This window comes from Daktulosphaira vitifoliae, unplaced genomic scaffold (assembly GCF_025091365.1).
Source record: "Daktulosphaira vitifoliae isolate Bord-2020 unplaced genomic scaffold, ASM2509136v1 Scaffold_5, whole genome shotgun sequence".
In the NCBI taxonomy this organism is placed as follows: Eukaryota; Metazoa; Arthropoda; class Insecta; order Hemiptera; family Phylloxeridae; genus Daktulosphaira; species Daktulosphaira vitifoliae.
This window is the reverse complement of record NW_026099576.1, coordinates 27,714,280-27,731,295: the sequence shown is the minus strand read 5'-3', so window position 1 is coordinate 27,731,295 and position 17,016 is coordinate 27,714,280. Positions and strand designations below refer to the sequence as shown.

The window sequence follows — 17,016 nt, the reverse complement described above, 5'->3', positions numbered from 1 at the left end:
CTCACATCAGTCGTTCTCATATTGCATTCCATAACATATCTCCATTTCTATTTTGGTCTTCTTCTACCTCTTCTTCCTTCAATATTCATTTTTATAACTGTTCTTACCACTTCTGATTCATGTCTTCTCTTAACATGACCAAACCATCTAAGTCTATTTTCTCTCGTCTTATCCACGATTGACGATACACCTATAAGCCTTGTTATATGTTCATTCCTTATCTTATCTTCTCTAGTCATTCCACTCATCCATCTAAGCATTCTCATCTCTGTTACACTCATTTTCTGCTCTACTCTCTTGTTCACCGTCCAACACCCTAAAATATACATCATAGCTCGTCTCACTTCAGTGTCTTGTAGAATTTACCTTTCATTGAAATCCTTCTATGGCATAAGACAGCAGACGTTTCTCCTCACTTCAAACCCCCGCACTTAAACCTGTGTCTAACATTATTAACTGAATAAGTACTTGTCATAAAATTGTTTTCGGTCCATTTAAATTTTTTACATGAAAAACTCTTTTCATGCAAAAAATTAATAAATGGTTATTTTTATATGTTGAAAAAATACAAATATATATTTGGTATCCTAACCTGTTCTGACATCTTAAATAACTTTTAATCTAGTGAATATTTTGCATTACATCTTTTTATTTATGATTTTTACTGTTTTCGACTACGTTTAAGATATAATTTTTATTATTTGTCTAAAAGAAAAAAAATGTTTGAAAATATAAAATATTCCTTTTTTTACAAAGTATGTTGATTGTTTGATAACAACTTTAAGATAAGTATATATTAAATTGCAAGCATTTTAATACACTTAGTGAGTATGAACACAGGTGGGTACAACTCGTACTGATGTGAATTTATATTGCATATTCCAATCACTTCATTTAAAATGCTTGCAACTCCATAAATATTTATCCTAAAGTTGTATCGACCCATCAAAATGCTTTTTTAAAATGAACTAAAAATGAATATTTTGAATATTCAAAAAATAATAATATAATTGTTAGATTCAAACAATAAAAATTATGTTTTAAATTGTAAAAATTTTGAAAAAATAAAATAACGCGAAATTTTTGATGAATCAAAAGTTATTAAAGATTTTAGAACAGACAAGAAGACCTTTTGTATACGTTATTTAAACTCTAAAATAATTATTCCTTAAACATAAATACTACTTCAAAAATTGTTATACTTACTCGTTTTTAACGTTTTCAAACCAAAACCTATCTGAATCTCTAATTCGAATAAATTGATCTAAAATAATAGCAGTGAACAATTCTCCTGGTCCATCTTTAGATTCTAACATTCCACCAATGTACAAATCAATATCATCAACGCTTCCGTATGCTTCTTCTAATTTAGTAGCTAAATTCGGATGTCGCTCAAAAAATTCTCTATTTATGTCTTCAAAATTTTTAACGCGAGGAAGTTGAAAATACGTTCTTATCTAGAAATTTATCTTAAAAATAATCGTTTTGTTATTAATCTAATAAAAAATTGTTTCATCACTCACTGTATTATAATCTGCTAGTCCATTGTCTCTACCTCTCATTATATTTAGAGCTCCCAAATCTCTTCGTGAAAATTCATTAGGCCCAAACAATTTATCTCGTACGTCTGAACAAAGTACAGCATCTTCACGTTCAGCCAATTGAGAAGCCATTCCCAACATAAATTCTTCTATACTGCTATCAGACATCACGTCCTGTAATGAAATAAGTTATTAAAATAAAAACTAAAAAAAAATCATACTAAATAAATAACAATAAAATAAAAGTAAAATTAAAACTATATTAAAAATATTATTAATTTAAAAAACTAAAAAATATTAAACTCAAAGCCACAAAAAAATTAATGAATTCATTAATATTTTTTAGTTTTTTAAATTAATAATATTTTTAATGTAGTTTTAATTTTACTTAATTAATTAGCCACAAGTGATCAATTTTTATTAAACAATAAAATACTTACACTCGAATCCCACCAATATGCACAAAGCCTCAAAGCAGGATTACCCATAGCTGTTTTTCTATAATTACAATTTCCATCTCTTCTGTAAATACCGGGTGGTATCATTGTATGTCCAAAACGGAATGCAGCAGATTGAAATGAATGACTAACACCAGGATGTACATCTAATTTATATTCTGTGTATTCTGGTAGTTCTTGTCCCAAAAATGCTGGTATATATTCATAAGCTATAATGTTCTGAAAAAAATAACATTATTATTCCTAAATAAATATGACTTTATATAGATTATTTACTTGAAGAGTTCCTATAACTAAACGTCTTGCCTTTTGAAAAACCTCTTCGTCTGACCAATCTGGATGTTCGTTCTGTACTTTACCAGCAAGAACGTTGTGCCATTTAAAAAGTAATATTCCAAAAGATAATAATGCAGGATTTTGATTGCTTCTAGGATCTCCCAAAACTAAATAATAATTTATTTTCTATGTTACTTTTATATATATATATATATATATAAAAGTAACGGGACGGTGTGGCCGAGTCGGTAACGCGGCAGCGCTTGACGCGTAGTGTCTCAGGTTCAAAACTCGGTCACGGGCGGCTTCATTTACCGAACGAGAGATCAGTTCGGTAATTTGGAGTCGCCATCCCACCTCCGGCGACGGACNGAACAGGATTATTAAATAAAGGTACTCTTTTTGTATTCCTAACAGGAAACCCAGTAATTGGATCACTTAAAAGAGTGCCATTTTTAAATGATCGCATAGCATTTACCCATGCTTCACTTGTACTATAAATAAAACTGCCGTCAATCCAACTGGTAACTCTGTTTATCTATTACACAAGTAATGAGTTATTTTTCTAACACTAAATAAATAATAAAACAATTTTATAATAGTACTTGCTGTCTCGGCGAATTGGGACTTTGACCAGTATACCGATCATAACCCGCCCTGTGAAATGGTATCGATTTTCCGCCTTCACATTCATGATCGTACATATCATCGCATTTCTCAATCTCAATATTATGTACTTCAATTGGACAGCCACTTTCGCTACCCATTACAATTTCTGAACTCACGACTTGACCTATCAAAATATATTTACTGTAAATTATAAAGGTAATGTACAAATAAAATTGTAAACTAAAATAATGTTATAAATTAAAATATTTTAATATGTTTACTTACCGAAAAATGCTAGTAAAGCTGTCCGGTTATTGGATGATGGGAGACCATCTGAACCTTTCATAAATAACGAACTCAATTTTCTAGGGCTAGGTCTATTTTCACCGGCCATCATGTATACTCCATCGGAATATGCAGAAGGCGATTTTCTAGTCAATTGACTATCTAAGAACAAAATTATGTTAGTTAAACTTAAAGAAATTTTTTTTGGTCAATTGAAAATTTATTGAAATAAAAAAATTACCTAAAAAGAACATTTTTAGAATGAGAACCTAACGCGCTTTTGCATAAGAGTTTAGGAAGAATGATTATTTTGAAGAGAATTTGTCGTAGTTAATCCAAAAAAGACTACTTTTATACATCATCTTCATCAGTTAAACTAATATCTCCAGCAGTTTTAAATGTATTTTGGTGAATCATTTTGTAATTAAATGTTTTATACATTCGTATTTAAATACTCAAAATTAACTTCTAATTATGAAAGTAATTAGTTAGAATATTACTCTAGCACACTATTTTCAATATTTTAGTGAACCTTTAAGCAAACTTAGAGAAATAAATTTACTATTTAAATAAATAAAATATTTATTAAATTAGTGTAACTTTATTTTTTCTTTCAATATTTGTTTAAAGCGTTGTCTCTAGATTATTAAAAATGAATAATTAGTATAACTTGTAATTATGATAATATTCAAACATATATCAATTAAATTTAACTTTTATGAAGCCAAAACAGTTCTTTTACACTTAGGTAAAAAATATCTACCAACCTTATTTCCCCTTTCATAAAATATAGAACAATATTAATTTCTAAAAATACAAACATATATTGTATTTTATATTTTTAAAGATGTCGTGTAAATCATAGTTAAGCAATCACTCTAAATAATAGAAAGTATACATTGTAAATATACTTAAAAATCAATTCAAATAGTTAAGAAGTCTGAACACAATAATATAAACGCAATCAAATAGTGACCTTGCTACAATTTCGTGTCGAAACCAAAAGGCCTTCATATCATAAAAAAAAAAAAACAGTATTAATAGCGAATAATACAGATGCAATTTTTCATAACGACTAAGATCAGCATTATTAGTTGTTAAATAAAACAAATCATTAAAAAATGAATATTTATAATATTACATTACATGGATATGTATTAAAATTATTATTATTTTATAGCAATTCCACAAATATTTACTTAATTATTATAAAAATAAATAAATATCTACTTAGATCTATTAAGATTTTATTTTTATTTATAACAAACATTTTTTTTATAAAATTCAAAAATTGATTACCATAGTTTCAAATAAAGTTACTGAAATAAAATTAAAAAATGTTCTATACAACTTAATCATCAAGTATTAAACTAACTTTTAAAATTTCCATTTTTAATAATATATTATTTATATATAAAATTTTAATGTTTATTGGGTATTAAAAAAAAATCATCTAACTTGATTGATGTAAATATTAGTTTTTTAATTAGATCTATTAATTATTGCATCATTTAAAAATTTGCATTTAAAATTATTCATATAGGCTAAAAATTATAACTATTTTAGTTATGTGTGTGCATAACGCAGTATCTTAGTAGGCGACAAATCCATTTTTGGATGAGTTTCCAGGTTTGAATGACTCATCATACCGAATATTTTATATATAAAACGGAAAGACGAGATGTGATATGGATTAAATGAATTTTAGTAAGTATTATAATAAATAATTGTATCAATTGAATAATAATTTTGTTTATCATTAGTTGTCATATTAAGTAATCAAATATATCAAATCAGTTAATTGTTTGGGTAGGTATTTTTTTAAATAACAATAGAACCTTTTTTAAGTAATTTATAGCTTATTTCTGTATACTTATTTTTTAAGAAAATGTCATATTTGTTACAAAGACTAAAATTTGTTAGCAAAAAATGTTCAGGAAGTAAAAATATATATATATTTTTTAATACGAAATTAAGTATAATTGAAAAATTTATATTCACATATATTGGATCCTTGACACTGAATCCAGGTTAAAACCGCATAATTACTTAGATGTTAGACTATAGTAACCACAAATACGTAATACAGTAAAACTGTAACACTGAAAAATTATATTGTACAATACTTATACTAGATATTTATTTAATGTTGAAGGTAAATAAAATAACATAAATTGCTTAAAAGTAAAAACGATAACATAATATTAGTTTAGAGAATACGAACGGCATGATAACCTTCATTATCAGGATTCGATTTTTATAATATTATTAATTGCAAGTCGGCATACCGTCCAGCTGATGGCATTGACGATTGATGTTATTAATGATAGATCAGAGATCTAGATCGCAACCTACTAGAAGTTCCTGGGGAACCGTGATCAATAATTTTTTATAATTTCAAACTGAATGAAAGTAGCAACACTTTTCGCGACACCATTTAAAGATATTTTACTAGTCCAAGTGTAGAAACGACGGGTTGAACAACTTTTAAGTATAGTCAATTTTTGTAATGCATCAAATCCCTAGCGCGTGCAAGTTCAAAACCAATCTTGTACCTTATTGACATTTGAATTTTAGTTTAAACCGAAAAAATACATTAGTAAAATTTCATTACTAATTATTTACTTACCAATTGAACCCCAATTAGGATGCGCCAAGTTGTTGAACCATCCATCATATCTCTGCTTTTCTGTGAAGCTGAATTTTTTTTCTGTAATTATTAAAACAATTTGAATTAGTTATTAGTTAAGACAAACGTAATACAAACATTTCAGATGCTAGTTAACATAGTACACATCTATGTGACCTGATTATTTTCGGCAATGACCTTAATGAGCTCACGTAAACACGTAAACGGTCATTAATATAATGCTAAGGAAAAATTACTTTTTTGAATACGACATTGTCGCTGTACTCTTAAGAAACTCTGAGTGCATTGAGGTAAGATAATTTTGCTTGTTATTGTCTATCGTGCATTGCTGTCTGGCACATTAAGGAAATCATGCGACGGTCACGATAATTCAGAAGATATCGTGTGTGAATGTCTTCAGCGGAAAGTCCTATGGTATATAAAACACTGCACACGCCCTTAACGAATAGGCAACGACAAGGTCAATCAAAGCGGAATTAAAATAATATTATTATGGACATCGTATTTTGAGTAATATGTCGTAACTATTTTTCTATACTGGTCGATTACTATTAGTATTGTTAACTGAAAGTATGTGTATGTATTATCATCGAATAGTTATAATTAAATGCGAGGTATAGATATTCATTTTTCTAATGATTACACAATTAACCATGCAGATACAATGCAGTTACGAAAATATGCATACACGTCCCACAAATCTATAAAAATCGCTAAAACTATTTAAAAAAGAAGCAATATGAAACTAAAAGTACAATGGCGATAAAATAGGCTTCTTTAATTAATGTATACGTTATATGCGTTCACAGCGGGCGGAACAACTAATTGATACCGTTTAATGCTGACAATGTCGAACGAACCACAGGCGTTTCTTCGTTATTGTCAACGGTATATATTGTGATTCATAATTCCGAATAAGCTTATCTTGATTTGCATAACATGAATGTAGTGCATATAGCCAACGGCTAAATAATCTAGGCCAGGTAGATTTCGTAATGTAATGCACTTTCAATACAAAACAGTAAATCAGTAAAATACAAAAGATTCCAAAACTAATTTGCATTTTATTGTAAATAAAACATAAGTAGCCCTAATACTTGCGTTAAGCTATTCGAGTTTATTGTACAATAAAATTTACAGTAGTTATTTGAAATGATTTGTATTAACAAATAAAATCTAGGGAACACTAATCATGAACTCGTTGCGAAGATTATTTATTATTAATGAGCAGTTCTTTAAGTTTTTACATATTTTTATTGGCTTTATGCAGCTATTTAATTTTTGCTAAATTTGTGTATTATTAAAAAAAATTATAAGTTATTACATTTATTGCCAAAAAAATTGTGTACAGAAATTAGATATTTATGAAGTCATTTGTAAGTATATACATATTTATTAATTATTATTGTAACTTGTGAACAAACTATGAATTATTTTAAATTAAAAAAAAAACCATATTATCTCCACACTCACTCATTACGTTTAAAGAATATTTTAGGGTTTTTTGGAGGAATATTAGTATTATATTTTAAGCTTTATATAACCTAAAAATCCGCTTTATATTCATCATTATTTATTTTCAAATGACAACGATATCAATCATGCCAAATACATTTCAAAATAATCAATTTTTATTAAAAACACTTAATTAACATTAAATATAAAATATTCAGCATCATATATAGTATTGCATAAATTTATTAAAAGTAGGTTTTATAAATATTAAATAATTTCAGAATTATTTTTAGCATTTATTTGATAGGTATATAAATAAGTAAATAAATATATCCAAAAAGTGTATTGCGAAATAAATAGTTATCTTATGAACCTCAAATAATTACATAACTATTATCAATAAAATTTAAATGACCTATATAAAAAGAATTTAAATTGACAGCGATGTATCATATAAGAGATTAATTTCTTTACATATGATATCTTGGAAGTAATGAAACTAAACTTAATATTTCAGCATTAAAAATATTTTTTGTATTACATAATTAAAATATTTTGTATTTTTTTCAGTGTCATTTTGTTTCAATCGTAGTGACAACGTTTTCTGTAACTTAAAAACCTTGGTAAAGGACATGCGTGTTTTAATGCTCTAATTTATATATATATATTAAAGCATTTTTTTAAAAATAATTTACCAGACGTGTTTACTTTTAAAAGGTAAGAAATAAGTAATTTATCTGTTATGGCACGATAAATAATTATTATTTCCATTCAACATTATGTTATTGTTGTGACTTAAATAGTCGCAAAGAAAGATACAAAAATAAAGTCACAATATAAGTATTTTTTTTTACATTTATAATAAAACTATCAACTATTATAATAATATAAACATTATTTTCGCTATTAGAATTTTTTAACCAAAAAATGTGATAATTTAAGTAGGAATTTGAAAATCTAAAATAAATATTGATAGACAAAAATCATATTTTGTTAAAGTCAATATTATTATTATTATTAGAATGAACAAAAAACTAGCATTAATCGCTTTCACAATAACTACGATTGAGCTACACAGACAACTTTTTTTTTATGTTTAGTTATCTATTACTATGTTAATATTTATTAAACTATTTATTTATATTTTATGAAAATTATTTCAGTTTAAGTAGTAATTTAATTTTTAATATTTTTTGTTTAAAAAGAGGTTTTAATAGCACGTGTTAAACATGCAATTTAATATCTTCGCTAATTAAGATTTATTTTTTTATAGAAAAATTTTTTTTAACAATTATATAATAAAATTGAAACTAATAAAAACTAAAATCAGATCAACTATTTTAAAATTTACAGCATTTGTATAACTCGTTTTAGACCCAACATGCAAGTAATTTTAGAAAAAAATATATGTATTAATTAAACATACTAAAAAGAATAATCATAGTTGTATTGAGTATATGATGAACAAAATATAATTTTTGTGCTTAAGCTCAAAAGAGTATTATTTACTACCTAAATGTAACAAGCTAACTAATTCAAGAATACTTTACTCGAAATACAAACACAATGCATGTAACGATGAAATCAAATTGAACAAGACGACTTCTATTATTAAAAAATAATTTCTTTATAAATATTACAAAATAAGAAATTTTTAGGATGTTGCTAATCTTGACTTTTGATTTCATGGTATCATTAAGAAACCATATTTATCATGTTCTACACATTATGTTTTTCACTCTCGTATGTATATATAAATGTTAATTAAACTTTGTAGTAGATATGTCTGCAAATAGACCAGCAGTACAAATTGGCTTATAAACGGCCGCTGAAGTTTACAACTATTTTAGTTTTAGTCTTTAAAATTTAAATTTGAGTCAAGGACTTATATCGTCGTTACCTCATCAATGTCATCTAAAAAAAATCATTATATCACAAATCCCAAACTTTCTTAACTATTTCAAACTCTAAATACTCATTTAAATAAATCTAGAGGTACAACAAATTTATACAACTAAATTAATTTTGTAACAGTTAATTTAATTAATTGATTGATAACATAAGGAAACATATTTAAAAATTTAATGACATGAAAACTATAAAATCTTTAAAAACACCTATGAAAAAAATGTATTCGTCTAATTAATCGAGTGAAACTAATAAAATAACTTATAGTTAATACATCAAATATAAATATATTAACGAGTTATAAATAAGTTTATGATTTATAGGATCTTAATGTGAGACTATCATTTAAATTCAATTTCTTCACTTTTCATAAATATGACACTAGACAAACTTAAAGGAATCATGACGTAATAGCCCCGCAACCTCTAAAAGGCTGACAACAAGTTGCGCAATTCATCATGAAAAAAATCAACAAGAATGTGAACTTGGGCATAACAGTAAATTGTTTATGAAATACCATAGAAACTGACCAAACAAGACTGGTGTAAATAGAGCCAAATTAATTAAAAAATCTTACGTGATACACTTAGATACACAGGATTCAACAACAGTGCAAAAAAACTCAACAAACAAACCAAATTAACTAATCTTCACCATCTAGAAAACCCGTATACACCCTTAAGGTATCTTGTCTCTTACTACCTGTACGGCTATTACGTAAGTATCAGTACAAAAGATTTAGATTTGCAAATTTGTCATATAAATAACTTAAACTAAGCGTTAAAAGACCATCATTTAGAATTAATCCGAAAAAATACATAACAATGATTGACTATCATAATCAATTTCGTTTATGTTTTTGGATTGAAAAATTAAATTAATGTAAGATTAATTACAATCTTAAAATCGATGTTTATTTGTCACCTGAAAAGTTCATTTAAAAATAATATGAATTTTCACCAATGAAAATTCTCTTTTCGGTATACTACAAGTTAAAACCATGTTATTATAATGTTATGCATCGCGTACCACAGTATCTCCATCTACACGACTGTTATAAATAATACGAAAGACGCATTTCTTTTGCTCAATATTTTATGCCACCAGCCATAAAATACAGTTTGGTAATTGTGACAGCGAAGGACCAGCTGCAAATTCAGAATTCACACAATAATAGTTGTGGCCGTACCGAAATGTAATTATAGTGTTTATTATTGAATTTTCTCTATCTTATTTAACAGCATGACTAGCAATCACCAATCACGTAACAATTATCCAAAAAAAATTTTGCTTAAAAAAAACATATAAATTTTATCTATACAAATAGTAATCTATAGTAAATCTGTCAAGGGTTGAGTAGTAACTAAGCACAATCTAATTCGTTGGTCTAGAGGTTAAACGTTTAACGTAATAATCACACAGTATGTTGAGAGTAGTTTTGAAAAGGAAGTAATTATAATCATTTGATCCTTTTAGAAAATTTTTATCCAGTTAGTCATAACTTTTACTAATCATTTTCATTAGAATTCATATTATTTGGTACTTGAAGTAATCATTTCAAGTTCATTGTTGAGTCATTGTCAACGTCTTACATTAAATTAAATAACTAAGTTCGCTTACGGCAATGACTGTTTTATTAAATGGCTGAAACATTTGATTGATTTTAATCTAAAAATAGACAGTTATCTGATTATCAATTTTATTACACAAAATAACAAGTTAAACTTCGAACATGGAAGTCGAATAAACGTCATGTGAATTTTTTTGACATTAAAGGGATAAATTTTAATAATAAATTTTATTCATAACGCAATACTCAACAGAAAAAAAAATATACATGATTAGTTGCAAAAAATACTTTTGTGGTAGTTATTGCGCGTTAATGGCCTTCGAGTACGCCAACATGGAAAATTATAACACGAAGGTTTGCGGTTTAATTATCCCAAAAAAAATGCAAATCAAGTTTTTTATAAACGCATTATTTGTTAAAAATAAATATTAATAGTATGAGTCATAAATTGTTACGAATAAATTTAAAAAGTATTTAACTAAGTGAATATTTTTACGTATCGCTAAATTGTCTCAACATTAACTTGGAACTCAAGATGAATAAAATATTAATGTTTAATCAAATTTCATTGCTTATAGATATCCTATTGTATTACCTGTTATGTTATGTATCGAGGCTATCGTTTGTCTGTCAATTATTAATGAAAACGAAGTTCATTGACAAAAACGTATTTAGTTGTATAACACAATAACAGTGCAGTGGGAAGGTTAGTCGTTATTGAGGCAGTTGAAAACCAGTACCAGCATGATTTGGAAACTGGAATATTATACATTTGCACGAGTGCAATGAAAGATAAATGCATTTAAAGAGATCAAACTAATCATGTGGCGTAAAACTAGTAAACCTTTAGAAAATTAATTTAAGCAATGAAACGAATAAAGCTTGCTGTCCCATTATATTATGATCAATATATATACAGGCTATTGCAAAACCAACATGTTTGTCAATGGAATGACAAAATTGAAAGCTTTCAAAGTACCACTGATACCATAATTAATTATATTATACTTAAATAAATTAATAAGTACTAGAAAACATTTTTTTATTTCATTAAATGAGCAACGTTCAAATAATTGCATTTTAAATCATTCTATTTTGGTGAATGATGCAAATATTTTATTTTTGGTATCATTAGTTTTGTTAAAATAAATTGATTCAAGCCAATGTTATCTATTACTATGTATTAAAATAATATTTTAAAATTATTAAATATTTGATATCATAATATTATTATAGATAATATAATTAATATCTCATTACCTAACTAAAATAAAATTATAAAACAATATATTTAAATCGTAGATACAAATCTCGATTAAGGAACAATAGTAATAGACAAGAGTAACAAAACCTCCGGACTATACTTGTATTCATATATAGTTTGATGGTTATTAGTGGTAACAAATAATTATAAAATATAAGAAAAATATAATTAAATATTATCCATCATGTATTTATATCATTACAAAGCGAACAACTATTAATATATGCATTTTACACTTATTGAGCAAGTATGAATTACCTTTTGAATTCGTTTAAATAATTAAAAATTAATTATATTTAATAATTATGAACATCATTTATTTATTTTTCAATGTGTATAATTTAAATTGCTTGTTTTTTATTTAATCATAAAACATTTTTTTATATAATTAAGAAATATTTGCGTATAATTATAATATAACACTTTTTTTTTATTACTTAGTATAGTTGTTAACAACCACACCCATATATAGATTACATCATATCCACCCAAAAACGATAACATTTCAAACATAATTTGTGTTTCTACAAGAGAAATCCAATTAATTTAATATTAATTTTAGTTGCATAAATTTCAAATAGTAATTACTAATTTTGTAGACATATCAAACAGATAGTTTCTTAAACAGTTTTGGTGTAATTATAAAGTCAAAATTGATTACCGGTAATGATGCAGCTTTACAAAATCTACCTAAAATTCAGTGTTTTACTGGTATTACTAAAACGAATTTCAAAATATTAACATTAATCCATTTGGAAGAACATTAACATCGTACAGTGTTATGATGGATTGGTTTTATACTATATGTATTGACAATAATGTAATAATTAAGGTACATTTTGAAGTCTACATTTGAGTTACGTATACAAGCATTTACTAATCATACTAGATTATGTTATTGTTACCAAAATCCATAAATCTTATTCTCGTCTAAACACATGAAAACATAATCATCAAAATGTCTCTGGATCACGTTTGTGTTTGTCTGATATTTATATTCGTTCATATTATTATAATAATTATATCTGAATGTCCATAATCGGTTCATGCGGTGATCGAGAAGTCTAGCCTCAGGATATGGTTAATACAAAGCTTACATAAAAAAACGCTCTCAAAGCAGATATCATGCTTTCATTATAGTTTTGAACCTTCAAATCAAGAACCTATATCTAACTATTGCAATTCCAAGATATAATATACTCGAATTATATGTAATATCATTGCAGTCACAATAATATGTGCGTTATTTTCATTAACAATTATTGTGCGTCACAAAATTGATTACTCAACAATAAAAAGCAAACGGAATATTTTTATAATTAAAAAAAATAAAAATGTATATTATACGTTATAATTATACTTCAGTCTAAAAGTATACATAACAAAAACTTATGTCATATTAAAAAAAAAATTGAGAAATATTTGACTCATTCATATGATTTTATATCCATTAAAACTGGTACAATGTCAGGTTATCATATAATCGACCTTGCACCTATTTTAATACTTCAATTAAAATCTTAAAACAAAGCAATCTGTGGGTAGATCTTGAAATAAAAAATGTTAACGATCAGCACCTAATAAATATCAAAACTGCAAGTCGATCAATTAGATTATTTATATACCTGTAATTTTATTTGATTGACAAGTAGAAAAGAGTTCGGTTAGCTTTCGTTAAAATTAAATGCTAAATTCTGTGTATAGTTGTGACGTTTAATTTAATTAAGCATTATTGTGTTTTCACTTCTCAGTTATTTGCTATTAAATTAAATGTTATTTACAAAGTTGAAAGTTTTATGTTTTTTAAGTGAGATCAGTAAAATTTTTATCATCTTATTTACAGTAAAAGTAATTAAAATATTTAATTATACATGTATTTGTTTCAAATAACAGATTTTGTCTTATACTATTGTTATTAAGATTGGAAAGTCAGCAAGATTTTAAAAGAACAATCTATTCATTTAAGTGAGTATTTTCAAGTGTGAGGTATGAGATAATTCATAATATACATAAAAATACCTTTTTAACGTTCATCATACGATTTATGTTCGTCAAATAGAATTCTATCTTTATTATCATCTAATACACTATTTATTATTTTACCAAAAATGAAACTTCAAACTAATTATTATAACTAATAATTTTGACATTATTATATTTTTCATATAATTGAATTCTTGTTTAATCAATAATATGGTTTATGATCTTGTGTATCACTTATGATAGTGAGATTTATAAGAATCTATTTTTTATATTTTTTGCGAGTATAAATTTTAATTCACATGATGTAATATAATATTATATGCTTCTGGTCAAACATTATAATTAACCAATAATATTTCAACGTATATCCTAAGGGGTTATATAGACTATACAATAAATATTTGCAGATTTGTTTGCTGTGTAAATATTATAATAAGTTATTAAATAGGTATAATTTACAAGGAACAAAAGGAAATTTACTTATATGTGGTATGAAAATTATAATCTGCCGGGTTCATTGATTTATCAAGGTTATACAATTTTATAAACCAAAATTATCTGCTTGTCCGATTTTATACTACCTTTCATAATTCTTCTTAATAATATATCAAAATACCTAACTAATTGATTCATAATATCATAAATCATATTTGATAGTCTAACTATACTATAAAAACAAATAAATAGTGTACATTTTTATTATTATACATTAACGTGCAGTAAAACAAAAGAATACTTGAATAATAATTCTAAAAATATTATATTATTTTACTGCCAGATATTTATGTTAAATTTAATAAATGCGTTATTTTCAATCAACAATTAAATACAAAGAAAATCGTTATTAACTGTTAAGAAAAATGATTAATTCTCAGTTAAGTCTTAGGAATTTTTTTTACGAGTATTTACTTGGACTGCTTTTACAATAAATTAGATACTTGATGGGTCCTTTCAATATTAAAGATAATATTAATAGATAAAAAATCGAGAGTGGTATATTATATGATTTCGGCATTAGCTTAATATTTATTATAAAAATAAAACTTAAGTATTTTTTTCTTGGTGGAGACTTAAATACTCGTTAACTCATTGAGATAAATAAAGACTGCTGCTACTAAACTTTAATACTCTTTATTATATAAATTGAGTTACATGAATAATTCTAAAGCAACAAATATTTTTGTAAGATAACTTGTTATTTACTCTATTCATTAATACGAGAAAAGTCTTCTCATTCCAACTTTCTGGAACATTTTCAAAAGTCAAGTTGTAAAAGTAAATTTTTTGTGAAAAAAATGTCATTTTAAATCCCCCCTGTGGGCAGATAAAGGGTTAGATTTGTAAAAAATATATATCAAATGATAGGTAAAGACATCAAGCATCTATGAAAAAAAAATGATATTGATCCATACATTTTTCAAAAAAGTTATAGCAGTTTTAAGAAAAAAAAATTGACAAAATTTCGAAAATTAGCGATTTTTAAATTTGTAATTTTTCTGGAGGTTTCCCCCATCTACGGGGAACGAGGGAAATTTTTTCAATTTTGGAGAGTTATGTCTTCGACTAGATACGATTTGTGATCTTTTGACGTATCGTTGAAAGAAATCCGGTGAGAGCTGAGAAAAAGTGGTAGCAGACACAACAAAAAAAAAAACACATTATAGTAAAACCAATATCTTCTCAGCTTCGCATCGAAGCTAAAAGTAATTAATAAATGATAAATCATGGAATATATGAAACTAAAAAATTACAAAAATAATTTTTTTAATACAATTACTTATTTAAAAGAAATCGTGCGGTTTAATAGAATTTTTTTGTATATTTTATTTTTTACAGACAACTTTTTACAATATTGGTTAGGAAAACATTACTATGGATTTATATATAGTAGGAACAAATTAACAACAAAATAATTAAATCAATCATAGTGAAGTTAAATGGTACAGTGCTAAAATTGATTATAAATTACAATATAATGTTATTTAATTGTACTTAAGTTGTGCGGNATAAATTACAATATAATGTTATTTAATTGTACTTAAGTTGTGCGGTGTAGGGTCAAGTTAAACACGACTGTTTATGGTGGCCATAAACTTTCTTCGTTGTAATTCTTATAAATGAATAAAAAATGATTGACTAGTCAAGCATTCATCGAAATTTCGAGGACGCATACGTTGTTAAATAAATAGAAAGAAAAAAATGATATTGTTCTTTTTTGTCGTACGGTAAGTTGTAAATTAACTAAATAGTCTTACAACGCCGTGTCACGTTTTGTCGTCCTTGCGCAAAGTCCGGCGTGTTAAATCCCATTTGTTGATTCCTTTCCAAACAGTTTACTAAAATTCCGCCGGCTCCGATCAAACCCACGTTTTAACCATTGTTACATTTATTATTTTAAGCATATTCCACACCGTGAAGTCGCGTCAATCGTTAGAGGTCAACGACAAATTTAACGAAAGTGAATGTTTGCCACGTACCTGTAAATTGATCTCATTTAAAAAAATAAAACAGTCGAATACTTTTGACAATGATGACTTTCCAAAGTCCAAACCTTATACTGCGCGTATTTTTAAAGTTTGCTTACGAAAATAGATACTGACAAACCGTTTTACTTATAATTATTTAGACAATGTATCGACAAAAGTAAAAAGTCGCCTAAAATCATATTGCTTTTTCAAAACGAATTTTAAGTTATAAAAATACAAATGATGTCTAATTCACAACAAAATATTATCTACAAGTGATAGAACGGACGTGGTAATAATTTGTTTGAGAAATTATTGTTGTGCCACACGTCTTGAATAGTAGCAAAACTTACACACATTCAAGCATAGCCGGTAACGTTCAGTGAAATGATCTGTATAGGTACGTATAACAATAAATTCGAAACAGAAATGGTGTCACATATACCATACAGTTGTACTGCGATGTTGAGTGTCGTAGTGAATGGTATGTGCTACATAATCTAACCACATACGTGTAAGTCAAATTTGTATTGTTCTTAGGATATCTGCGCA

At 26.1% G+C, this 17,016-nt stretch overlaps 1 protein-coding gene across 1 annotated transcript in view; it reads right to left on the bottom strand.

The window, feature by feature from the left end:
• LOC126908066 (dual oxidase) overlaps nt 1–17,016 on the bottom strand; it is a 31,598-nt gene that overhangs the window by 9,163 nt on the left and 5,419 nt on the right. The window contains exons 2-9 of the mRNA XM_050689917.1: nt 5,799–5,879; nt 3,170–3,331; nt 2,881–3,068; nt 2,591–2,813; nt 2,276–2,442; nt 1,982–2,218; nt 1,524–1,715; nt 1,207–1,457 (exon numbers count right to left, since the gene is read on the bottom strand). Of these exons, the coding sequence (XP_050545874.1) occupies nt 1,207–1,457; nt 1,524–1,715; nt 1,982–2,218; nt 2,276–2,442; nt 2,591–2,813; nt 2,881–3,068; nt 3,170–3,331; nt 5,799–5,879 (1,501 nt within the window). The remainder of the gene's footprint in view (nt 1–1,206; nt 1,458–1,523; nt 1,716–1,981; nt 2,219–2,275; nt 2,443–2,590; nt 2,814–2,880; nt 3,069–3,169; nt 3,332–5,798; nt 5,880–17,016) is intronic.